This window comes from Erinaceus europaeus, chromosome 6 (genome assembly GCF_950295315.1).
Source record: "Erinaceus europaeus chromosome 6, mEriEur2.1, whole genome shotgun sequence".
NCBI lineage: Eukaryota > Metazoa > Chordata > Mammalia > Eulipotyphla > Erinaceidae > Erinaceus > Erinaceus europaeus.
Window position 1 is genome coordinate 20,563,588 of NC_080167.1, and position 26,535 is coordinate 20,590,122.

The 26,535-nt window shown below is 42.7% G+C and overlaps 1 protein-coding gene across 3 annotated transcripts in view; it reads left to right on the plus strand.

The window, feature by feature from the left end:
• GLT1D1 (glycosyltransferase 1 domain containing 1) overlaps positions 1 to 26,535 on the plus strand; it is a 154,215-nt gene that overhangs the window by 19,146 nt on the left and 108,534 nt on the right. For all 3 annotated transcript variants that reach the window (XM_060193294.1, XM_060193295.1, XM_060193296.1), the window contains exons 2-3: positions 6,908 to 7,056; positions 16,627 to 16,732. In XM_060193294.1, the coding sequence (XP_060049277.1) occupies positions 6,908 to 7,056; positions 16,627 to 16,732 (255 nt within the window). The remainder of the gene's footprint in view (positions 1 to 6,907; positions 7,057 to 16,626; positions 16,733 to 26,535) is intronic.

Consider the following 26,535-nt stretch of genomic DNA (forward strand, 5'->3'; position numbering starts at 1 on the left):
TCTGTACACTCAGCTGGAGAAGGTGACTTGCAGTCCAGTGGGAGCTGGGAGAGTCACTCTGTCTATGAGTCAGGAATCTGCAAGTTCCCTAGAAGTGTGCCAAATAAAATGCCTAAATTATCTTCATTTATGGGAGACACTTTACTTTTTCAAAGGAAACAACCCTTCCTCAAGTAAGTCTGAACTCTTTGGATATCATAGGTGTCCAGAGAATTCACTACTTCAATTGAATCATTGTAGGGGGGAAGAGACTAGAACTAACTAGAAGCCAGGGCACAGCCTTCATCCTTAGACACTTGACTGTTTAAAATATTTTTAATTTGGAATATTTATGAGATTGTGAAGTTGGCATTGAAATGCCATTTTATTTTATTTTTATTTTTTAAATATTTATTTCCTTTTGTTGCCCTTGTAGTTTTATTGTTGTAGTTTTACTTATGTCATTGTTGGATAGAACAGAGAGAAGTGGAGAGAGGAGGGGAAGACAGAGGGAGGGAGAGAAAGACAGACAATTGCAGACCTGCTTCACCGCCTGTGAAGCGACTCCCCTGCAGGTGGGGAGCCAGGGCCTCGAACTGGGATCCTTATGTCGGTCCTTGCGCTTTGCGCCATGTGTGCTTAACCTGCTGTGCTACCGCCCAACTCCCCTGAAATGACATTTTAATGTGTTTAATAGAGTGAGTTGTTCTCTTTACCTACCCACCTCCACTTCATATGCCACATGCCCTTTGCATTGATTCTCTGGGTACCAGAATCTCTCAGCAATGAGTTCTCTAAGGGGAGCTCAGAGCCTTTCTTCTTCTTCTTTTTTTTGTATTACATTTATTTATTGGATAGAGACAGCCAGAAGTTGAGAGGGAAGGAGGTGATAGAGAGGGAGTGAGACAGAGACTCCTGCAATATTGTTTCATCACTAGCAAAACTTTCCCCCTTCAGGTGGGGACCAGGGGCTCAAACCTAGTCCTTAAGAACTGTGACGTGCACTCAACCAGGTACAGCTGGTCCCAGAGCTTTTCTTTTCTGGGGGGAAGAGTGTTCAACATTTATATTTATTTATTTATTTATTTATTTATTTATTTATTTATTTATAAAATGGGAACACTGAAAAGGCCATAGGCTAAGAGGGGTACAGTTCCTACCACCAGAGCTCTATACCCCATCCCCTCCCCTGGTAGCTTTCCTATTCTTTAACCTTGTGGGAATATGGACGCAAGGTCATTGTGGGATGCAGAAGGTGGAAGGTCTGGCTTCTGTATTTGCTTCCCCGCTGAACATGGGCATTGACAGGGGTCGATCCATACTCCCAGCCTGTCTCCTCTTTCCCTACTGGGGCAGGGCTCCCCAGAGCCTTTCTTTCCCACTTATCTACACATTTGCTTTTAGCTTCACCTGCTCAGCATTTGGGGAAGGTGGAATAATGATTATTCACCTGTGCTCAGAAGCCAATAGATGTCTGTTTTTTTTTTTTTTAACTTTTTATATTTTATTTAGTCACTTATTGGATAGAGACAAAGAAAAATGGAGGCGGAAAGGGGGGATAGAGAGACACCTGCAGCACTGATCTACAGCTCCTGAAGCTTCTTTTCTGCAGATGAGGGCTGGGGTCTTGAATTGGGGGTCACAATGTGCTACCACCTGGCCCCAAATATCTTATTTTTGCAGAGAGAGAGAGAGAGAGAGATTGTGTGCTGCCGGGAATTGAACTCAGAACCTCATGCATGAGAGTCCAATGTTTTATCCACTGTACCACCTTTTAGACCACCACATAGAGTTAATTTCATTATTATTAATATTTTATTCGACAGGAGAGAGCCTCTAGTTGAACTGCCTGTAGGCTTCCTCTTTCTGTGGGTCAGCTGCCACCAGTATTTCCAAAGGATGCCAAATAAAGGGGAGGGTGTTTGACACCAACTGGACTGGCACTCACCATGGAAACGGTAATGTCAGGATGTGCCTCCACAGGATAAGTCAGCTTCGGTCCCATGATTTAGGTGGTCTTTGTTCACATGAGGATCTTGTGACTTTGTGTGTTTAGAGTGTGAAAAAAAGAAAAGAAAGCAGGGAGACGATGCACATGACAACGTTCATTATGGTTCTCAGCATCTTTTCCACGGTGGGCATGAGCTGCATGATTTGAATGTAGTTTTCATCTGAGGTTGGTTTGTCCTCTGGGATTCCTGCAGTGCAAGAAACCATGAAACAGAGCAGAATGTCTTCTACCTGATGCTTCATAATAAAAGCAAATTTCTTTGTGTTCATCATTTATGCTAAGGAAAAAGTGTTCTTTGGGAAATAATGTACAATATGAGACTAGAAGCTTTTGACTCTCAAATCTGGTCTCTCCATTACCTCATGACCATTTGACAAATTCTCTGGGTTGAGAGTCTGGACTGGAAAGCTGAATACCTGAATGAGTGAGTGAATGAATGAATGAATGAATGAATGATCGGTCTTTGCAAGGGCTTCACCACACTGGGCAAACTTTTCCAGAGTGAGAAAGAGATAAGACACAGGGAGGGAAAGACAAACTAGCCACTGAAGCCTCCCCCAGTGGTACTGAGGGTTGAGCTTAAACCTGGGTCATGTGCTCTGCAAAGCAGGTACCTTCCTATGTGAGGTCCCTTGACAGCCCACCAGATTCTTGTCTCTTGCTGTTTCTCATGATGTTTTCTCTGATTCTTTTCTTGCCAAAGGTATTTAGTCTTCTGCCTCTACTCCCCCCTACTAATTCTCTCTAGGAAATATGATTCCTTTTTATTTTCCTTTCCTTTCCTTTCTTTCTTTTTCTTTTTTTCTTGCCACCAGGACTGTGGCTAGGGATTAGTGCTTATACAATAACTCCACCGTTCCTTGTGGCCTTTTTTTTTCTTTCTTTTTTTCTTTTTCTAATAGTGACAGAGAGTAATGAAGAGGGAGAGAGAGAATGGGAGAAAGAGAGACAACCTGCAGCATTGCTCCACCGTTCTCTGAAGCTTCTCTCCTTTCAGATGGGGATTGGAGACTTGAATCCAGGTTATGTGTGCACTCTACCAGGTGTGGCAATGCCTGGCCCCTGAAATTTAACCTCTTTATGTTTGGCTTCAGCCTGACCATATTATTGTCATTTTGCCAATAGATTCGAATCTCTCTTCCTTTTTTTTTTTTTTTTTTTTGTTTCCTCCCTCCACTTACCCCCTTTTTCATTCTCAGTTATTCTATATAATATTGGCCCTGAAATGCAAGTCAGCTAAATCATCTGTGGCTTATCTAGAAGAAATAATGATTTTGTTGTTGGGGCAAAAAAAAAAAAAAGAATTATCTGTTGAACTTTATATTGATACTATAGTATCTTATGGATGGTCAAAGGGCTGTTCTAGGACTGTTTTTTAAAATTTTTTTTAATTTATAAAATGGAAACACTGACACACTGACAAGACCATAGGATAAGAGGGGTACAATTCCCACCACCAGAGCTCCATATACCATCCCCTCCCCTGACAGTTTTCCTATTCTTTAACCCTGTGGGAGTATGGACCTAGGGTTATTATGGGGTGCAGATGGTAGAAGGTCTGGCTTCTGTAATTGCTTCTCTGCTAAACGCGGGCATTGACAGATCGATCCATACTCCCAGCCTGTCTCTCTCTTTCCTTACTGGGGCAGGGCTCTGGGGAAGTGGAGCTCCAGGACACACTGATGGGGTCATCTGTCCAGGGAAGTCCATTTGGCATCATGGTAGCATCTGGAACCTGGTGGCTGAAAAAGAGTTAACATATAAAGCCATACAAGTTGAACCTAAAGGCTGGAATATTGCAGATGAATATTTGGGGTTTCTGTTTTAGAAATAGCTAGTAGGTCTATTTTAGGTATATTCCAAAGGACCCATGACTTTATTAGTTTTTGCCCGAGCCTGACATCTAATATGCAGGTGGACCCCATTTATTGTCTGGGGAGATGATGTCATGGCTGGAAAAAGGGCTAGAAAACTAGATCAGGGAAGAGAGTATCTCCCAAGTATGGGAAAGGTGTATTGCTGACTGTAAACTCCATCAATTTGATCTGGGGCCCATATTCATAGGAGGAATGTAATCTCTACATCCCTGTAGGTCCAAACTCACATTCTGGTCATGAGTAGGAACATTCCAAGTTGCACCAATTTCAGGACCCATATTCCTCAGGTGGTAGATAGAGTATGTTATCCAACCCCCCTTCGGAGGATGGAACATTGTCTACCACTGTTGATCCACATTGAGGGCACAGTCCTATGGGGGCCCACAAAGGGGTCCATTATGTTGTTCCTGATGAAGATGACCAGTGATGATGGAGAGAGTGATCTATTTGAGGTCTAGGCTCATTGTGTTTGTATGAGAATCCCAGGACTCCCTGACTAGGGCCCCAGCTGATGGGGTAGCCTGATAGTGACTAAAGAGTCATCATTAAAGTATGCCAATCTCTTGCCTTGAATAGCTTTTGTAGTTCAAGGACATTTTTATTTTTATTTTACCAGAGCACTACTCATCTCTGGCTTATAGTGGGGTGGGGGATTGAACCTGGGACCTCAGAGCCTCAGGCATCAGAGTCTCTTTGCATAACCATTATGCTATCTACCCCCACCCTCAAGGACACTCTTAAGTGTACTTGATTTTCACCTGTGTGCTGATTTCATAATGAAGCTCTAAGTGCCATGAGGCAGCCCAGTGGCAATGGAAACCTGAAGTCATCAAATATCTAGTTGGAATGTATGACATAGGGGTATGAACCTGGGTCCTTGCACATTATAACATGTGTGCTCAATCAGATGCTCCACCACCCGGCACCACTAGACTTAGCTCAGGAGGACCTTAATCAAGATGAAGAAGAAAGTAGTAGAGACTTACTTGTAATGTGAACGCTTAACAAGGTGCACCACTGCCCGGCCCCTAGAGACTTATTTGAACACTACTGTGTTGGAGGTAGCTTGCAAAGGCCATGCAGTTTTTTTTTTTTTTTTTTTTTTGAAGCTGTGAAGCTTTCTGAATTGACTTTTCTCCCTGCTCTCCTGGGTTCTAGCTGCCGTATCAGAGGCTGAATAAAAACCTACTGTGAGCCTTGTCCTGAGTTTTAGATAGTTGCATCAAAAGGATGTATTGGGAGTCAGGAGGTAGCGTAGCGGGTTAAGCGCAGGTGGCACAAAGCGCAAGGATCCGTGTAAAGATCCCAGCTCCCCACCTGCAGGGGAGTCGCTTCACAGGCGGTGAAGCAGGTCTTCAGATGTCTTTCTCTCCCTGTTGTCTTCCCCTTCTCTTTCCTTTCCTCTCTGTTCTATCCAACAACAACAATAAAACAACAAGGGCAACAAAAGGGAATAGATAAATAAATATTTAAAAGAAATTTTAAAAAAACCCAGAAAATATGTATTGACTTTTTTTCTCTTTAATTTTTTAAATTTTATTTATTTAAATTGGAAGCATTAATGGCTTGCAGTCAACAATAAAACACAGTAATAAAAAACAAAACAGTGGTTTGTACATATATAACATTTCTCAGTTTTCCACAAAACAATTCAGCCCCCTCTAGGTCCTCATGCTCCAGGACCTAAACCTTCCCTCCCACCCCCAGAGTCCTTTACTTTGGTGCACTACACCATATTTTTATTAATTTTTAAATATTTTATTTATTTTATTTTTGTGAGAGACACAGAGAGAAACACCAGAGCACTACTCAACTCTGGCTTCTGGTGGTGCAGAGGGTTGAATTTGGGATTTGGGAGCCTCAGGTAAGAGAGTCTGTTTGCATAATCATTATGTGATCTCTCCTACCCTTGACCTTTTTTTCTGTTTTATTCGATAAGACAGAGATTGAGAGGAGTGGGAGGAGATAGAGAGGGAGAGAGAAAGACACCTTTTGACTTACTTCACTGCTTGTGAGGTTCCCCCACTGCAGGTGTGGAGTGGGAGCTTGAACCAGGGTCCTCATGCATGGTAATGTGTAAGTTCAACGGGTGCACCACTGCCAGGTCCCTGTGTATTTTGATTTCATGTCATATTCACCGCAGCAGCCTGTGGTATACTAATGTTCTTTCCTTCCTTCCCAATTTATTTATTTATTTATTTATTTTAAGATTTTATTTATTTATCTTTTCTGTTTCTTGGAATCTATTTTTTAAAAATTTTTATTTATACAAAGGAAAGGTTGACAAAACCATAGGGTAAGAGGGGTAAAACTTTGCACAATTTCTACCATCAGACCTCTGTATCCCTCCCATCCCCTCCCCTGATAGCTTTCCTATTCTTTAACCTTGTGGGAATATGGACCCATGGTCATTGTGGGATGCAGAAGGTGGAAGGTCTGGCTTCTGTAATTGCTTCCCCGCTGAACATGGGCATTGACAGGTCGATCCATACTCCCAACCTGTCTCTTTCCCTAGTGGGGAAGGGCTCTGGGGAAGCAGGGCTCCAATGCACATTGGTGGGGTTGTCTGTCTGGGGAAGTCTGGTCACATCCTGTTAACATCTGGAACCTGGTGGCTGAAAAGAGAGTTAACATACAAAGCCAAACAAATTGTTAAACAATCATGGACCTAAAGGCTGGAATAGTGCGGACGAAGTGTTGGGGTGGGGGTCGCTAGCTAGTAGGCATATTTTAGTTATATTGCAAAGGGCCTGTAGCTATACTAGTGTTTTTTGTTTGTTTGTTTTGTTTTGATTTTGCCTGAGCCTGAAGTCTGATATGTAGATGGATACAAATTATTGTCTGGGGAGTTTATTTATTGATGAGAAAGATATGAGGGGAGAGAGAAAGAATCCGACATCACTCTGGTACATATACTTGTTGGGATTAAATTTAGGAACTCATGCTTGAGAGTCCAATGCTCTATCCACTGTGCCACCCCCCAGACCACCTAATGCTTTTCTTCCCTTATGTCTTTTTTGGTTTATCGTTTATGATAAAGGGACCATCTAGAAGCTGCTGGCCATGTGTGTGTTCTGAAAGATGCCTTTGACTTTGAAAGCCCATCTGAAATCTCCGATCTCATCGATGCTGAGAACTTTGAGGCAGCACTGGCTCTCCACCTCTACAGAGGAGGCCGACTCCTTCAAGGTAACCTCTTCCTTTTAAATAGAAGAAACACTTTATCTTGTCTAGCCAATTCAAAAGCAGAAGGAACACAGTCATCTTATTTGCTTTGTTTTTCTTCCTTTCTCCCTGAGTAATTTCACTCTCTCTCTCTCTTTCTCTCTCTCTCTCCCCCAGAACACTGCTCAGCTCTGGTTTATGGTGGTGTGTGTGTCGGAGGATTGAACCTGGGACTTTGAAACCTCAGGCATGAAAGTCTGTTTGCATAACCATTATGCCCTCTACCCCTGCCCCTAAGTAATTTCTTAAAATGATAGAACCATGCCAATTGAGAGTGAATTTCGATTGGAAGTTGTCTTTTTAAAAATATTACTATTGTATTGAGAATATTATTCTTAATGCTTTTATGTATATTTTCTTTTTAAAATATTTTATTTACTTTAATGAGAGACATACAGAGGGAAAGATCAGAGTACTTCTCTGCTCTGGCTTATGGTGGTGCAGGGGACTGAACCTGCGACCTCAAGCCTCAGGCATGAAAGTTTTTTGAAGAACAATTATGCTGTCTCTCCAGCCCTTTCATGTATATTTTATAACTGAGAGTATCATTTTCACTCTTTCTAGAGAATTCAGGGAAACATATGTAGAAGGATTCATTTCTGCTTATTATTAATGAGTTTTTTTCTTTAAAAGTATCTTATCTATTTATTAATAAGAGAGATGGGAGAGAGGTGAGAGACAGAGAGTCAGAGAGAGAGATCGGGAGAGAGAGAGAGAGGTGGAGAAAATCAGACATCACTCTGGTGCATGTGTTGGTGGGGATCAAACTCAGGACTTCATGCTTGAGAGTCCAAATACTTTATCTGCTGTGCCACCTCCCAGACCACAATTAATGAGTTTCTAAGATATTTGGATTCTCTCTTTTTTTAAAACTTTTAAAATATTTATTTATTCCCTTTTGTTGCCCTTGTTGTTTTATTGTTGTAGTTCTTATTGTTGTTGTTTCTGATGTTGTCGTTGTTGGATAGAACAGAGAGAAATGGAGAGAGGAGGGGAAGACAGAGAGGGACAGAGAAAGATAGACACCTGCAGACCTGCTTCACCACCTGTGAAGCGACTCCCCTGCAGGAGGGGAGTCGGGGGCTTGAACCGGGATCCTTTCGCCAGTCCTTGTGCTTTGCGCCACCTGCGCTTAACCCACTGTGCTACCGCCCGACTCTTGATATTTGGATACTCTTAAGGAGCATTGGATTGGCTGCGAGTTAAACAGGTAGTTTAATAAAGAATGTTGGAGGGCTGAGAAAGTGCTGCAGTGAGTAGGAGCTAAAAACTTGGAAGCTGAGGTCCTCAGTTCAATTCCTGGCATTCCTCAAGCCAGAGTGCTACTCTGGTTCTCTTTCTATCTTGTATAAGTAAATCACTTTTTTTAAAAAAAGATTTTATTTATTTATCAGTGAGAAAGACAGAGGAGAGAGAGAGAGAGAATCAGGCATCACTCTGGTACATGTGCTGCTGGGGATTAAACTTGGGACCTCATGCTTGAGAGTCTGATTATCCACTATGCCACCTCCTGGACCACTAAGTAAATAAAATTTCAAATTAAGAATTATAGCTAGATCTCTGCATTGGTTAAAGAGTTGATTAATGTTCAATAGGTCTTGTTTCTATTACTGTAGTTACTTAATATGTTCTTTTATCTTTTTTCCCCCTCTTTTTTTTTCCCACTCTTTCTCTCTCTTCCTTTCTTTTGCCTCCATAGTGCCAGCACTATGAATCCACTGCACCTGGCAGCCATTTTTTTCCATTTTATTTTTATTTATTTAAATAAATATTTTACTTTTTTTTGGTCAGAGACAGAAAGAAATTGAGGGGCTAGGTGGTGGTGCACCTGATTAAGAGCACACATTACTATGCAAAAGGACCCAGGTTCAAGCCCCTGATCCCCACCTGCAGGGGGAAAGCTTCACAAGTGGTGAGGCAGGGCTGTAGGTGTCTTACTGTCTCTTTCCTGCCTACCCCTCTCCTCTTAATTTCTTTTTAAAAAATTTTTAATTTTTAATTTAATTTAATTAATTTATTTTTGCCTCCAGGGTTATTGCTGGGGCTCTGTGCCTACACTACAAATAATAAATAAATGTCTCTCTCATTTTGTCCAGGAGAAGTGAATTTGTAGTATAGGCACCACCTAGCTCCCTTTTTCTTTTTTTCTTTTTTCTTTATTGGGGAATTAATGGTTTACAGTCAACAGTAAAATAAAGTTCAATAGTTTGTACATGTGTAACATTTTTCAGTTTTCCACATAACAACTCAAACCCCACTGGGTCCTCCTTTGTCTTCCAGGACCTGAAATCACCCTCACCCACCCACCCAGAGTCTTTTACTTTGGTGCAATACACCAGCACAAGTCCAAGTTCTGCTTTGAGTTTTCCCTTCTGGTCTTCTTATTTTTTAAATGTTATCTGTTTTTTTCCCCTTTTGTTGCCCTTGTTGTTTATCATTGTTGTTGTTGCTGTCTTTGTTGTTGGATAGGACAGAGAGAAATTGAGAGAGGAGGGGAAGACAGAGAGGAGGAGAGAAAGATAGACACCTGCAGACCTGCTTCACACTTGTGAAGCGACCCCTCCTCCCCCCCATCCCCCGCAGGTGGGGAGCCGGGGACTTGAACTGGGATCCAGGTTCATTGAGAGGCGTGGGAGGAGATAAGGAGGGAGAGAGACAAAGAGACACCTGCAGCACTGCTTCACCAATCACACAGCTTTCTCCCTGCAGATGAGTGGGGCTCGAACCTGGGTCCTTGTGCATTATAACATGTGCGCTCAACCAGGTGCGCCGCCACCCAGACCCCTCCTTCTGTTCTTATTTTTCAACTTCTGTCTAAGAGTGAGATCATCCCATAATCTCTTTCTGGCTGATCTCACTGAACATGATTTGTTCAAGCTCCATCCAAGATTAGGTGAAGAAGGTGAATTCACCATTTTTTAAAAAAATTTATTTATTTATTAATGAGAAAGGTAGGAGGAGAGAGAAAGAACCAGACATCACTCTGGCACATGTGCTGCCGGGGATCGAACTCCGGACCTCATGCTTCAGAGTCCAAAGCCACTGCGCCACCTCCCGGAACACAAATTCACCATTTTTAATAGCTGAGTAGTATTCAGTTGTGTATATATATCACGACTTACTCAGCCACTTATCTGTTGTTGGACACCTGGGCTGCTTCCAGGATTTGCAATCATTTTATCTTTACTCACCTACCAATGTTACCTGTCTTCCATCCCTGAAAGGTCATATCCTGTATGATTATGGATATTGTTTCTATTTCCCCCCTCAACTGTAAGCTAAGATATAGTGTAGTTGGATTCTATTTCCTTTAAGAGTATTGGAAGAGTCTTTGAAAAGTGGTGTTGCAGGGTCAAAAGATAAAGGCATTTTTCCTTTCAGCCGAGAGACGAAAGCTTCACTGCTGTTATATATGATTTGTCTCTTTTTCTTGTGATGTGGTGCCAGAACTTAAATTCATGAAACGAGGCATGTGCTCCTTCACCGAGCCACTTCCACAGCTCAAGAGACTTGTATTTTAACATATATTTTATTAAAAATATTTTATTTATTTATTAATAAGAAAGATAGGAGGAGTGATCTGGAAGATGGTGCAGTGGATAAAGTATCAGACTCTCAAGCATGAGGTCTTGAGTTCAGTCCCTGACAGCAGGAACTCTCTCTCCTACCTTTTTTTTTTTAAAAAAAAAAAAAAATATTGGGAATCAGGCGGTAGTGCAGTGGGTTAAGCACAGGTGGTGCAAAGCGCAAGGACTGGCGTAAGGATCCCATTCGAACCCCCGGCTCCCCACCTGCTGGGGAATCGCTTCACAGGCAGTAAAGCAGGTCTGCAGGTGTCTGTCTTTCTCTCCCCCTCTCTGTCTTCCCCTCCTCTCTCCATTTCTCTCTGTCCTATCCAACAACAATGACATCAATAATAACTACAACAATAAAACAATAAGGGCACCAAAAGGGAATAAATCAAAAAAAGAGAAAAATATTTTATTTATTATTTTCTCTATTTACTTATACATTTATTTTTCTCCTTTTTTTTTTTTTTGCCTCCAGGGGCTTGGTGCCTGCACTATGAATCCACAGCTCCTGGAGGCTATTGTTGTTGATGTTATTGTTGTTGTTATTGTTGCTGGAAAGGATAGAGAGAAATTGAGAAAGAAATGGAAGACAGAAAGGGGGAGAGAAGGCTAGACACCTGCAGACCTGCTTCATTGCTGGTGAAGCGACCCCCCTGTAGGTGGGGAGCTGGGGCTCAAACCGGGATATATATATATATATATATATATATATATATATATATATATATATATATATATATATATATATATATGTGAGAAAGATAGGAGTAGAGAAAGAAAGAACCAGACATCACTGTAGTACGTGTGCTGCCAGGGATCAAACTCAGGACCTCATGCTTGAGAGTTCAATGCTTTATCCATTGTGCCTCCTCCCTGGTCACTATCTTCTTTTGTTTTTAACCAGAGCACTGTTCAGCTTTGGCTTATGGTGGTGTGGGGGATTGAGCCTGGACTTTGGAGCCTCAGGCATCAGTCTCTTTGCATAACCATTATACTATCTACCCTCCCTCCAACCACTATCTTTTATTTTATTTTTATTTTAGCAAATAAATACAATCTTTAAATAAAAAAAGAGAAAGATAGGACAGAGAGATAGAACCAGGCATCACTCTGATACATGTGCTGCCAGGTATTGAAACCAGCACCTCATGCTTGAGATTCCAATGCTTTATCCACTGTGCCATCCCTGGACCACTGTATTTAAAAAAGTTCTGTTAAATGAGTGGCCATATTTATATGACCTTGTTTATTAAGTCTATTCAAACTGCTTCAAGGCAACTTGAGTCAGGTTTTCCAGGTATATTAATTTGCAGAAGTTCTGTGTATATTAAAATGTCTGTTTATTGTTTTAAACACACATATTGAAAAAAATTGTTTTTTTTTTTATTCCAGGGTTATCTCTGGGGCTTGGTTTACTGTAAATCCACTGCTCCTGGAGGCTACTTTTCCCCTTTTGCTGCCCTTGTTTATCATTGTTGGATAGGACAGAGAGAAATGGAGAGAGAAGGTCGAAGACAGAGAGGGGGAGAGAAAGGTAGACACCTGCAGACCTGCTTCACCGCCTGTGAAGCGACACCCCCCCCTGCAGGTAGGGAGCCAGGGGCTCAAACCTGGATCCTTCTGCCTGTCTTTGCACTTCACGCCATGTGCGCCTAACCCTCTGCACTACCGCCTGGCCCCCTTAATTAATTAATTACTGTATTTTTTTTTTAATATTTTATTTTATTTATTTATTCCCTTTTGTTGCCCTTGTCGTTTTATTGTTGTAGTTATTATTGTTGTTGTCGTCGTTGTTGGATAGGACAGAGAGAAACGGAGAGAGGAGGGGAAGACAGAGAGGGGGAGAGAAAGATAGACACCTGCAGACCTGCTTCACCGCCTGTGAAGCGACTCCCCTGCAGGTGGGGAGCCGGGGTTCGAACTGGGATCCTTATGCCGGTCCTTGTGCTTTGCGCCACCTGCGCTTAACCCGCTGTGCTACAGCCCGACTCCCTAATTACTGTATTTTTAACCAAAGCACTGCTCAGCTCCGGTTTATAGTGGTACAGGGGACTGAACCTGGGACTTCGGAGCCTCAGGCATGAGAACATCTTGCATAACCATTATGCTATCTACCCCTGCCCAACACACATACTTTGTTAAACAATAAGCACTTGATCTTTTTTTTTTCAACGAATAGATTTATCAGTCTTTCTGTGTGAGTGTGTGAATATATATATATATATATGTATATTATCTACACACACACACATACACATGTCGTTAAAATAAAAAGCCTGAACTAGTTCATCTGGTAGAGTGCAGGAGCTCTAGTTTGTGATTCCTGGTATAGCATGTATTGGGGTGGTGCTCTAGCTTCCCTTTTTCCCATGTGAAACTCGCTAGGTCATATGAAATCAATAAAATAAATCTTTTAAAAAATATTTAATTTATTTATTTAATACTTATTTATGAGAAAGATAGAAGGAGAGAGTGAAAGAACCATACGTCACTCTGGTACATGTGCTGCTGGGGATTGAACTAGGGACCTCATGCTTGAGAGTCCAGTGCCTTATCCAGCGCACCACCTTCTGGACCACAATCATTTTTTTTTCTTAATTAATTAATTAATTAATTTATTTTCCCTTTTGTTGCCCTTGTTGTTTTTTATTGTTGTTGTGGTTATTATTGTTGTTGTTGTTTATGTTGTTGTTAGATAGGACAAAGAGAAATGGAGAGAGCAGGGGAAGACAGAGGTGGAGAGAAAGATAGACACCTACAGAACTGCTTCACCACCTGTGAAGCGACTCCCCTGCAGGTGGGGAGCCGGGGGCTCGAACTGGGATCCTTGAGCCGGTCCTTGTGTTCTGCGCCATGTGTGCTTATCCCGCTACGCTACCACCTGACTCCCCACAATAAATCTTTAATAATAAAACATTTATTTATTTTATTTTAAAGAAAGGAAGAGAGATGCAGAAGGAATGGGGGTGGGGGATGGGGAGAACCATAGCAGTACTCAGCTCTCGAGGATGGTGGTGTCCTGCACCCTTTGTATATGACCCTGATCCTGTCTTTCTTCCCATAATAAAATAAATCTTTAAAAATGATCTTCACCCGTGTGCACTGATGTCATTTTCCACTTCCTTTAGTTTCTAGCAGTCCCATAGAACACCTTGTATGTTATTATTATGCTGTGTCTAAGGCTGCATTCCTGGCTGTGAGACATTCAGGAAAGAACTCGGAAAATTTGCATAGCACAAAGAGTTCTAACGGAATAGAAGGAACAATTAGTACCTTTTGTGAAATGTTGAATTTTAGGAGAACTGGCTGGTTTGAGAAATCCCAGGTGGGCAGGGGAGATAGTATAATAGTGACGCACATAGACCCTCATGCTTGAGGCTCTAGAGTCCCAGGTTCAATCTTCCACACCACCATAACTCAGAGCTGAGCAGTGCTTTTGTTGAAAAGAGATAGATAGATAGACAGACAGACAGACAGGCAGGCAGGCAGACAGACAGACAGATATCCCAGGGGCACGTACATGACTGATGGTTTGCAGGCTGCTGTCTCTCCAACTTTTCAACTTCCCTCCAAAAGTACTTGGAGGGGGGAAGTAGCACATCCAACTGAGTGGATCTGGATTCAAGACTCCAGTCCCCACCTGCAGGGGGAAAGCTTCAGGAGCAGTGAAGCAGTTCTGTAGGTGTTTGTCTTTCTTCCTCTCTCTTTCCTCTTCCCTCTCATTTTTCTCCTATAAAAATTCGTATTTAGGGGCCAGTTGGTGGCACAACTGAGTGCACATGCTACAGTGCACAAGGACCCAAGTTCAGCCCCCCCCCCAGCCCCCAACTGCAGGGGGAAAGATCCACAAATGGTGAAGCAGTACTGCAGGTGTCTCTCTGTCTGTCTCCCTCTCTCCCACAGGGAGATCCCTGTGTCCCTCTCGATTTCTCTCTGTCTCTACCCAAATAAATAAGTAAATATCTGTTAAAAGGAAATAAAAAAGAAAATATATATCTATATCTAGCTTTCTATGTTTTTAATTTTATTTATTTACTACTGGAGAAAGACCAACTGAGAGGAGGGGGGAGATAGAGAGGGAGAGAAACAGAGAGACACCTACATCTCTACCACTCCTGAAGCTTGAGCCAGGGGCTTGAACCTGGGTCCCTGAGCTCTGCAGTGTGTGCACTTAACCAGATGAACCGCCACCTGGCCCCTCTATGTTATTATTATTATTAAGTTACTTTTGGGGAGTTACTTCTGAAGAGCCATCTGGTTTCACTGGGTGTCTGCAGTTTGGGCCTTGGCATGTCTCTGTTCATGTCTCCTGGACCCACCTGGAAAGTACTCTTCTGGTGCCTTCCATTCTGGTGTGGCCCACCTCTTTAGGAACATAGACTCTCTTTTCCACTTTCCACAGGGGGCATCTCCAGTAATTCTGGGAAGATAAGGAGAGAGACAGAGAGACACTTACACCCCTGCTTCACCACTCATAATGCTTGTCCCCCTCAAGGTGGGGATCAGGAGTTTGAACCCTGGTCCTTGCACACTGTAATGTGTGTACTAATCCAAGTGCACCACCACCTGGCCCCTCACACTATTTTGTATGTGGACAGCCGGTGGTACTACCTGGGAGCATCCCAGGACACTGAGGGAAGTTTTTTTTTTTTTTTTTTTATTACCTCCAAGGTTTTATCACTGGGGTTCAGTGACTCCACTAGGAAGTCACTGCTCCTAGCAGCCTATATATATATTGCATTGTTGTTACTACTGTCATTGCTGTTGCTGCTGCTATTGTTGTTGGATAGCACAAAGAGAAATGGAGAGAGGAGGGGAAGACAGAGGGGGAGAAAAAGATAGACACCTGCAGACCTGCTTCACCACTTGTGAAGTGACCCCCCCCCCCCGTAGGTGGGGATCCAGGGGCTCAAACTGGGATCCTTGAGCCAGTCCTTGCACTTCACACTTAGTGCTATGTGCGCTTAGCCCAGTATGCCACTGCCAGGCCCTTACTGAGGGAAATTTCTTGAGCAACGGAGTGGTGCTGAGGTATCTCTCTTTCTTTATGAGAAGCAAACAAAGGGGGACCCTCAGGCGGTGGCACACCTGGCTGCGATCATACACTACAGTGTGCAAGCACCCAGGTTCAAGCCCCTGGTTCCCACCTGCGGGGGAGAGGGAGCTTCATGAGTGGTCAGTGACGCAGGGCTGCAGGTGTCTCTGTCTGTGTGTGCATCTCTCTCTCTCTCTAACTCCCCCCCTTCTCAATTTCTCTCTGTCTTTTTCCAATAATAAATAAATAAATAAACATTTTTAAAAAGGAGAAACTAGAAACAAAAATGTGGGAGTCTCCTAAAAGGCAAAGTTCCCCCTTAACAGTAAAATCCTACAGACAGACACCCAGGTGGATAAAATCATTATGATGATAATGATAATATCAGTGGTGATGGTGGTGGTGACGGTGGTGAAATAGTCCTGGCCGGGTTGATGTCCTTCCAAATGTTCTGTTTTGGACCATCAGTAAGTTTTCAACAGTTCAGAAAGAGCATTGTTACCTCTCTCTGTTCTGGGAATTTTGGTTTTATTTTAGTTTAATTAAAAAATATTTTTGCTGGGAGTCGGGCTGTAGCGCAGCGGGTTAAGCGCAGGTTGCGCAAAGCACAAGGACCGGCATAAGGATCCCGGTTCGAACCCCGGCTCCCCACCTGCAGGGGAGTCGCTTCACAGGCGGTGAAGCAGGTCTGCAGGTGTCTATCTTTCTCTCCTCCTCTCTGTCTTCCCCTCCTCTCTCCATTTCTCTCTGTCCTATCTAACAACGACAACAACAATAATAACTACAACAATAAAACAACAAGGGCAACAAAAGGGAATAAGTAATAAAATAAATAAATAAAAAATATTTTTGCTTATGGACAGATTAGTGAGAGTTATTTCCAAGGTAAAACTCTGCCTTGATGTTGATGATCATTTCATTTTTCAGGTCATCGGATTCCTTATGGGATCATTTTTGGTGGCACAGATTTAAATGAAGATGTGAACCAGGGAGAAAAAAACAAGGTGATGGGAAAAGTTCTTGAAGAAGCCAGGTAATCTTTGAAAAGGACTTTGCAGGAACCGTGCATGTAACCCTTGAGGATAGAATTTGTTGAAATAAAAGGACTAAAGAGACTGATGCGGAGGAGAGGTGATAGGATGAAGATAAGGGGACTCTGCACTCCAGCTCCATCAGCACCCAGAGAGAGAGAAGGAAAAGAGAGGGACATATGGAGGTAGCTTAGATGTCATGAGTGGCTTAGAGGGAAAGAAAGGATTGAATCAGGAAGAGAAGGGGTAACTCTGTATAAATGCGGACAGATAGTTGTAGAGAAGATGGTTGGCCCATGTCTACAACTTTAGGGGAACTGTGGTGGATTGCAATGGGGAGAGTGAAGATTCAGAACTCTGGTGGTGGGAATGGTGTGGATTCAAACCCCTGTCCACATGTAATTCTTCAATATAATAAAATTTAAAAAATCTGCTTCTTACAAAAAAGAGAGAGAGACTGATGCTTTGGGGAGGGAGCGTTTACATCTTAGGAAACAAGTCAGTTTTCTTTCACTTCATTTTTTTCTTCTATTTGATACTTCTTTTTTTTTTCTTTCGTTTGTTTTGTTTCGTCACAGAGTCATTGGAAAGAAGTCATTGCATGGGAGTCGGGCTGTAGCTCAGCGGGTTAAGCGCAGGTGGCGCAAAGCACAAGGACCGGCATAAGGATCCCGGTTCGAGCCCCCGGCTCCCCACCTGCAGGGGAGTCACTTCACAGGCGGTGAAGCAGGTCTGCAGGTGTCTGTCTCTCTCTCCTCCTCTCTGTCTTCCCCTCCTCTCTCCATTTCTCTCTGTCCTATCCAACAATGACGACGACAACAACAATAATAACTACAACAATAAGACAACAAAGGCAACAAAAGGGAATAAATAAAATAAAATAAAAAATTAAAAAAAAAAAAAAGAAGTCATTGCATTTGAATAATTCCTCCACTGCAATTGCAAGCAGTTGGACATTCTGAGAATGTTCTGTACTGTCACAGTGTTTTGTATGGTTGTCTGGCATATGTCACATAAGCTACATGTAATGACTGGCAGGATTATTATTATTTTTTTATTACTAGATATAGTTATCTTTTATTTATTTATTTTATTTTTTATTATGGGATAGAGACAGAGAGAAATTGAGAGGGGAGGGAGAGATAGAAAGACAAAGAGATGTGGTCCAGGAGGTGGCACAGTGGATGAGGCATTGGACTCTCAAGCATAAGGTCCTGAGTTCGATCCCCAGAGTGATGTCTGGTTCTTTCTCTCTCTCCTATCTTTCTAATAAATAAAATCTTAAAAAAAAAAAAGAAAAGAAGAAAGAAAGAAAGAAAGACAGAGAGACGCCTGTAGCATTAATTCACCACTTGTAAAGTTTTCTCCTTGCAAGTGGGGACTAGGGGTTTGAATCTGGGCCCTTGTGCACTGTGATGTGTGTGTTTAACCAGGTGCACCAACACCTGGCCCCTGGCAGGACAGTTCTTCACGAGAGGACTGTCATGTATATCCCTGACTCTGTCACAAGTCAGCAGCCCTGTCATGTGCACTCTAACAAGGCTCACACGCTTCTTTCTTCCTTTTAAAATTTATTTATTATTATTTATTTTTTAATCTTATTTTTATTTATTATTAGATAGAAACAGAGAGAAAATAATAGGGGAAGGGGAGGGGGGAGATAGGAGAAGGAAAGAGACAGAGAGATACTTGCAGCCCTGCTTCACCACTCGTGAAGCTTTCTTCTTTCAGGTAGAGACTAGGGCCTTGAACCCGAGTCCTTGCCCACTGTAATGTGAGCACTCAACTAGGTGCGCCCCGACCTGGCCCCTGGCGGGATAGTTCTTCATGGGAGGGACTGTCATGTATATCCCTGACTGTCTGTCACAAATCAGCAGCCCTGTCATGTGTAGTCTAACAAGGTGTGCCCCGACCTGGCCCCTGTTCACCCATTTCTAAGCCCTGGGACAGGAGTGGTTCCTATCTCCAGTTGAGAATCAGTTTTGGAGCTGTGCTCTTCGACCTTTTTCATGATCTGGGCTACTTAGAAAATGGTAAGATTTCAGGGCCGGGTGGTGGCACACCTGGTTGAGCGCACATGTTACAATGGGCAAGGACTGGGGTTGAGCCCACAGTCCCTACCTGCAGGGGGAAAGCTTTGTGAGTGACTGTATTGCAGGAGTCAATCTATCTCACCCTCCCTCTCTATCACACCCTTCTCTCTCAATTTTTGGCTGTCTCTATCCAATAAATAAAGATTAAAAAAAAGTTTTTTTTTTTTTTTTTTGCATACCGTCCTCCCTGACTGCTTGCCTGAGCGTTCCAAGTTCTTTTTTTTTATTTTTTTATTTTTATTTTTTATTTTTATTTAAGAAAGGATTAATTAACAAAACCATAGGGTAGGAGGGGTACAACTCCACACAATTCCCACCGCCCAATCTCCATATCCCACCCCCTCCCCCAATAGCTTTCCCATTCTCTATCCCTCTGGGAGCATGGACCCAGGGTCATTGAGGGTTGCAGAAGGTAGAAGGTCTGGCTTCTGTAATTGCTTCCTCGCTGAACATGGGCGTTGACTGGTCGGTCCATACTCCCAGTCTGCCTCTCTCTTTCCCTAGTAGGATGGGTCTCTGGGGAAGCTGAGCTCCAGGACACATTGGTGGTGTCTTCAATCCAGGGAAGTCTGGCCGGCATCCTGATGATACCTGGAACCTGGTGACTGAAAAGAGAGTTAACATACAAAGCCAAACAAATTGTTGAGCAATCATGGACCCAAAGCTTGGAAAAGTGGAGAGGAAGTATTAGGGAGGTACTCACTGCAAACTCTAGTATACTTCTGCTTTCTTACTTTGGTGCCATACTCCAAACTCAGTCAATTTCTGCTTTGCGTTTCTACTTCTTTTTTTTTTTTACATGCATAACATTCCCCAGATTCCCATTTAACAATACAACCCCCACTGTTTCATTCATCATTTTTCATGGACCTGTATTCTCCCCACCCACCCCAGAGTCTTTTACTTTGGTGTAATACTCCAATTCCATTTCAGGTTCGACTTGTGTTTTCTTTTCTGGTCTTGTTTTTCAACTTCGGCCTGAGAGTGAGATCATCCCATATTCATCCGTCTCTTTCTGACTTGTTTTTTTTTTTTTTTTAAATAAAATGATAAGATTTCTCTAGCATTCTGGAATTTAGGGAAGGGGTGGGGAGATGTACCTATTTTCTTTGTAGAGCAAAAACGGTGACAATCATTAACACAGCAACAGTGTACAAATCTTTTGCTTTTATATAACAATTGTGAAAAAAGAAATACAATAAATGAGGAGGCAGGTAGTGGAGCACCTGGTTCAGCTCACATAGTACGAAGCGTAAAGACCTGTGCAAGGATCTGGGTTTAAGCTCCCGCGCTCTACCTGCAGTGCGGATGCTTCACAAGCAGCGAAGCAGATCTACAGGTGTCTCTCTTTCTCTCTCCCTTTCTAGCTTCCCCTCTCCACTCAGTTTCTCTGTCCTATCCAACAAAAATGACTGCCAGGAACAGGGGATTCATACTACAAGGCACTGAGCCCCAGTGATAACCCTGGAGGCAATAAATAAATAAATGGAATAAAGAAAAAACAAACAAGCAATTTGTGCATGACCAAAACAAAGAGTTCTTCTGTTGATCGGGTGTGAAGTAATTGATATGAATGCTTTGTAGTGTGCCCCTACCTCGCCCTTCAGCACCTGCTGTTGGCTATCGACATAAAACAAATCCTATCTGCCCTAGAATTATCCAGAGTCCAGTTTAGAAGAGTTCAAGTACTATAAAAAGCATCTTTTATCAATACTCATTAATTATTTTTTTGATCTGTTAGGACAGTGAGAAATTGAGAGGAGAAGGGAGATAGGGAGAAAGACACCTGTAGCACTGTTTGTAAAACTTGAAGCATCCCTCCAGCATGTGGAGATAGGGGACTTAAACCCAGGATGGTAATGATCCATTTTCTGTGACTCTTGGCTGAAAAGTGTTTAGAGAATTAGAAATGGGCATGGGTAGCCAGCATAATGGTTATGCAAAGAGATTGTCATGCCTGAGGCTTCAAAGTCACAGGTTCAATCCCCTGTACCACTGTAATCCAGAGCTGAGCACTGCTCTGGTTAAAAAAAGAAGAGAGAGATAGAATTAGAAACTTGAGTTTTTAGGTGACTAGACAACTTCTGACTCATACCATAGTCTGTTAGTTAGACTAAGGCTTCCTTTTTCTGTAAATAGCCTGGAGTGTGGTCTGGGAGATGGCGCAGTGCATAAAGCAGTGGACTGTCAAGCATGAGGACCTGAGTTCAATCCTGGCATCACATGTACCAAAGTGATGTCTAGTTCTTTTTCTCTCCTATCTTTCTCATTAAAAAATAAATAAAAATATACATATATATATATATATATATATATATATATATATATGAGAAATAGCCTGGTGCTGGGTGGTGGTGCACCCATTTGAGCACATGTTACAATGCACCAGGACCCGGGTTTGAGTCCCTGATCCCCACCTGTAAGAGGTAAGTGTCACAACTGGTGAAGCAGGGCTGCAGGTGTCTCTCTGCCTCTTTTCCTCTCTATCACCCCCTTCCCTCTCAACTTCTGTCTCTATCCAATATATATATATATATATATATATATATATATATATATATATATATATACACATCAGATAAGAGTTTAATAACCAATATATATAAAGAGCTTGCCAGACTCAACAACAAGACAACAAATAACCACATCCAAAAATGGGGGGAGGACTTGGACAGAATATTCACCACAGAAGAGATCCAAAAGGCTGAGAAACACATTAAAAAATGCTCCAAGTCTCTGATTGTCAGAGAAATGCAAATAAAGACAACAATGAGATATCACTTCACTCCTGTGAGAATGTCATACATCAGAAAAGGTAACAGCAGCAAATGCTGGAGAGGGTGTGGGGTCAAAGGAACCCTCCTGCACTGCTGGTGGGAATGTCAATTGGTCCAACCTCTGTGGAGAACAGTCTGGAGAACTCTCAGAAGGCTAGAAATGGACCTACCCTATGACCCTGCAATTCCCCTCCTGGGGATATATCCTAAGGAATCCAACACATCCATCCAAAAAGATCTGTGTACACATATGTTCTTGGCGGCAAAATTTGTAATAGCCAAAACCTGGAAGCAACCCAGGTGTCCAACAACAGATGAGTGGCTGAGCAAGTTGTGGTATATATACACAATGGAATACTACTCAGCTGTAAAAAATGGTGACTTCACCGTTTTCAGCCGATCTTGGATGGACCTTGAAAAATTCATGTTGAGTGAAATAAGTCAGAAAGAGACGGATGAATATGGGATGATCTCACCCTCAGGCCGAAGTTGAAAAACAAGACCAGAAAAGAAAACACAAGTCGAACCTGAAATGGAATTGGAGTATTACACCAAAGTAAAAGACTCTGGGGTGGGTGGGGAGAATACAGGTCCATGAAAAATGATGAATGAAATAGTGGGGGTTGTACTGTTAAATGGGAATCTGGGGAATGTTATGCATGTAAAAAAAAAAAAAAAGAAGTAGAAACGCAAAGCAGAAATTGACTGAGTTTGGAGTATGGCACCAAAGTAAGAAAGCAGAAGTATACTAGAGTTTGCAGTGAGTACCCTCCCTAACACTTCCTCTCCACTATTCCAAGCTTTGGGTCCATGATTGCTCAACAATTTGTTTGGCTTTGTATGTTAACTCTCTTTTCAGTCACCAGGTTCCAGATGCCATCAGGATGCCGGAAGGCTTCCCTGGATTGAAGACCCCACCAATGTGTCCTAGAGCTCCGCTTCCCCAGAGACACACCTTACTAGGGAAAGAGAGAGGCAGACTGGGAGTATGGACCGACCAGTCAACGCCCATGTTCAGCGGGGAAGCAATTACAGAAGCCAGACCTTCTACCTTCTGCAACCCTCAATAACCCTGGGTCCATGCTCCCAGAGGGATAGAGAATGGGAAAGCTATTGGGGGAGGGGGTGGGATATGGAGATTGGGCGGTGGGAATTGTGTGGAGTTGTACCCCTCCTATGGTTTTGTTAATTAATCCTTTCTTAAATAAAAAAAATTAAAAAAAAAAAACTAGGACTATACTGGAATAGCTTTGCATTCCAGAGTCCTTCTTGAGGACTTCTTGGACATAAATGTGCTGATAAATGCTTAATAAGATGGAGTAATAAAAAATAAAACACACCTTTGTGTATTACAATAAACAAAATCATACAATTTGGGCTTACCTGAAAAGTTGATCTATCATTGTAGACTTTGTTATTTATAGGTGAAGAATTTATTGTATTTAGATTTATGTTGTTTGTGCTACACTGTCTTTTTTTTTTAAAATATTTATTTATTCCCTTTTGTTGCCCTTGTTGCTTTATTGTTGTAGTTATTATTGTTGTTATTGATGTCATTGTTGTTTTGATGTCATTGTTGTTGGATAGGACAGAGAGAAATGGAGACAGGAGGGGGAGAGAAAGATAGACACCTGCAGACCTGCTTCACCACCTGTGAAGGGAACCCCTGTAGGTAGGGAGCGGGGGCTTGAACCGGGATCCTTATGCCAGTGCTTGCACTTTGCACCACCTGCTCTTATCCCACTGTGCTACCGCCCAACTCCCTACACTATCTTATAGAAAGAATATATAATTCTCCTTGGTAGAAACCCTTTTCAATGAATTAATCTAGCAGTATTATTAGCATTATTCATTGGCTTGTTGTTAAAAAACACATTGATTTTTATTTTAGAGGCTATTGATTGAAATCAGTGGGCAGGAAAGTTGTATGAATCATAGATTTCTTCTCTGACACAACAGGGCATATATAACTAGAAAACAAAGCATTGAACTTACCTATCTTTTTTTTTTATTATTATCTTTATTTACTTATTTGGATAGAGACAGCCAGAAATTGAGAAGGAAGGTGGGGTGGTAGAGAGGCAGAGAGACAGAGAGAGACACCTGCAGCCCTGCTTCACCATTTGTGAAGCTTCCCCCCTGCAGGTTGGGGTGGGGGGGCTTTAACCTGGGTCCTTGCGCAATGTACCGTGCACTCGACAGGTGTGCCACCACCCGGCCCCAACTTGTCTGTCTTTACAATGACCATTTCATTTATTGATCTTTTGCCAGCAGGGGTATTATTGAGGCTTAGTGTCTGCATGGCTTCACCATTCCTGGTGTTCATTTTTTCCTCCTGGTTTCTTTTTTCTTTCTTTTTTTTTAAAATTTATTTTATTTTATCTTTTATTGTTGTTGTCATTATTATTGTTGTTGTCACTGATGCTGTCGTTGGATAGGACAGAGAGAAATGGAGAGAGGAAAGGAAGACAGAGAGGGGGAGAGAAAGACAGACACCTGCAGACCTGCTTCACCGCCTGGCCTGTGAAGGGACTCCCCTCCAGGTGGGGAGCTGGGGGCTCTAACCAGGATCCTTCCTTGCGTCTTGCACCACTGTGCTTAGCCTGCAGTGCTTCCAAGGACTGCCCCTCCCCCTCTCCCCTCTCCACCTCCTACATCCTCCCTTCCACCCTCTCCTCTCCCCTCCCCTCCCTCTTCCCTCCCCTCTCCACCTCCTACAACCTCCCCTCCACCCTCTCCCCTCCTCTTTTCACCCTCTGCCCCCTTCCACCCTCCCCCTCCCCTGCCCTTTCCCTTTCCCTTTCCTCTCCCCTCCCCTGATCCCCTCCCTTCTGCTCTCCTTTCTTTTCGAGAAACAGTGGGAGAGAGAGACCCAGAGAAGGAGGGGCTACTGCAGCACTGCTCCACCACTCATGAAGTTTCCCTCCATGCAGGTCGGGAGTGAGGGCTCAAACCCAGATCCTTGTGCATGATAACAGGTGTACTCTACTGGGTGAGTCGCCACCCAGCCCTCGTACATTTATTTGATAAGCAAGTATTCTTGCCTGCCTACCACTTGCTGATGACGCGGCAGGGTTTAGGGATGTGACTGTGAGCAGAGTTCCTGCTCCTAGAACAGCGTTTTCATTCTCATATCAAAGTAGATTCTCAAGCTTACCACAAAACTTGCCTTTTTTTTTTAACCACAGCACTGTTCAACTCTGGCTTATAGTGGTACATGGGATTGAACCTGGGACTTAACAGAGTTTCAGGCATGAGAGTCTGTTTGCATATCCATTGTGCTATCTACGTCCGCCCTTTTTTTTTTTTTAAATGTTTTATTTGTGATTTAATATTGATTTAGAAAACTGTGGGATAACAGGGATATAATTCCACACTGGTCCCACCACTAGAGTTCTGTGTTCGCATTTCTTCCATTGGAAGCTGCTATAGTCCTCCCAAGGTAACGGATATGGGTTGACTTATTTCTGTAACTATCTATATTTACATATATTTGCCCAGTTTTTCGAAGGTCCTGCTTTCTGTTCCTTTCTAAGTCACACCTACACCTGTTACTATCTCCTAATGTCCTTCCTTTTTTCCTCTTCTCTCTCTGGGTCCTGATGGACTTGGCGTTCGGAGCCCCCTGGTCATTTTCCCTAACATTTCTCTCTTCTGGGAGTATGGGCCAAAATTCTTTATGAAGTATAGAAAAACTTGTCTTGATGATTGCACTTGAGCATTTGTCTATAAATGGCAGTCTGGCGTAACATGTGTGGTGTGGTCTCTGTGTCATGGACCGTATTCTATGCTCAGTGCCTTTCTCTTCTTTGTGAGTCTTGCATTTTCCCCCCTGAAGTCTTGGGTCTGAAAAACAGTGTATTCACTGAGGAATGCTGAGATCCCTCAGAAATCATGGTGGTGGTGTCTGAGCTAATAGGAGCTAGCCCTCCCTTGGATGTTGAATTAGCTTGGAACAATAGCAAGCACTTTACATGGGTGGGGTTATTTCATTGTTTGGTTCTTCTCCTTTTTATAGGTTCCTAGGACTGTTTTATTTATTTATTCCCTGGTTGTTTTATTGTTGTAGTTCTTATTGTTGTCATCATTGTTGGATAGAACAGAGAGAAATGGAGAGAGGAGGGGAAGACAGAGAGGGGGAGAGAAAGACAGACACCTGCAGACTTGCTTCACCGCCTGTGAAGCGACTTCCCCTGCAGGTGGGTCCTAGGACTTTAGTGGGTCTTTCCTTTCCTTTTTACTCTCATTTCTCAGATCACACTAGGCCCTTGGAATATTTCTCAGCGCAGTGAGAACATCTTGTAACTGACACCAAACATTCCCTGTTGGTCTTGACCTTTGTTTTACATCAGCTGTGTGTAGGGTGGTGGTGGTGGTGGTGAGGTGGGTGCAGGGAGGTGACATATCACCCAGAAGACATGATGTGAGCTGCCTCAGCTACCTACCTTTGTGTGACCTAAAGAGAATGTTTTCTCTATTTCTTCTGCACATGGTGGCTGTTTCTGGGATTGGCTAGTGAGGACCTGTTGGAGTGGGGCTGGGGAAAGGGAAGGGGGAGTTTGAGAAGCTATAAGAGCCCTTGAGATAAGAACTGCCCTTGGGGCGAGGTGGTGGTGGCGCATCTGGTTAAGCACAGGCATGACTATGCACAAGGATCCAGGTTCAAGCCCCTGGTCCCCACCTGCAGGGGGAAAGCATCATGTGTGGTGAAGCAGGGCTGGTGGTGTCTCTCTTTCTCTCCCTTTCAATCTCTCCCTCCATTTTCAGTTTCTCTCTATTTCTACCTAATAAACAAACAAATAAATAAAAATATTTACTTAAAAGAAATAAAAATAAAAGAAAAGAAATGCCCTCTCTGGTCAGGTCACGCTGGAGGAAGGGACCCTGTATCATCATTCATTGTTTCTTTTTAAATTTTTAAAAAATGTTTTTAAA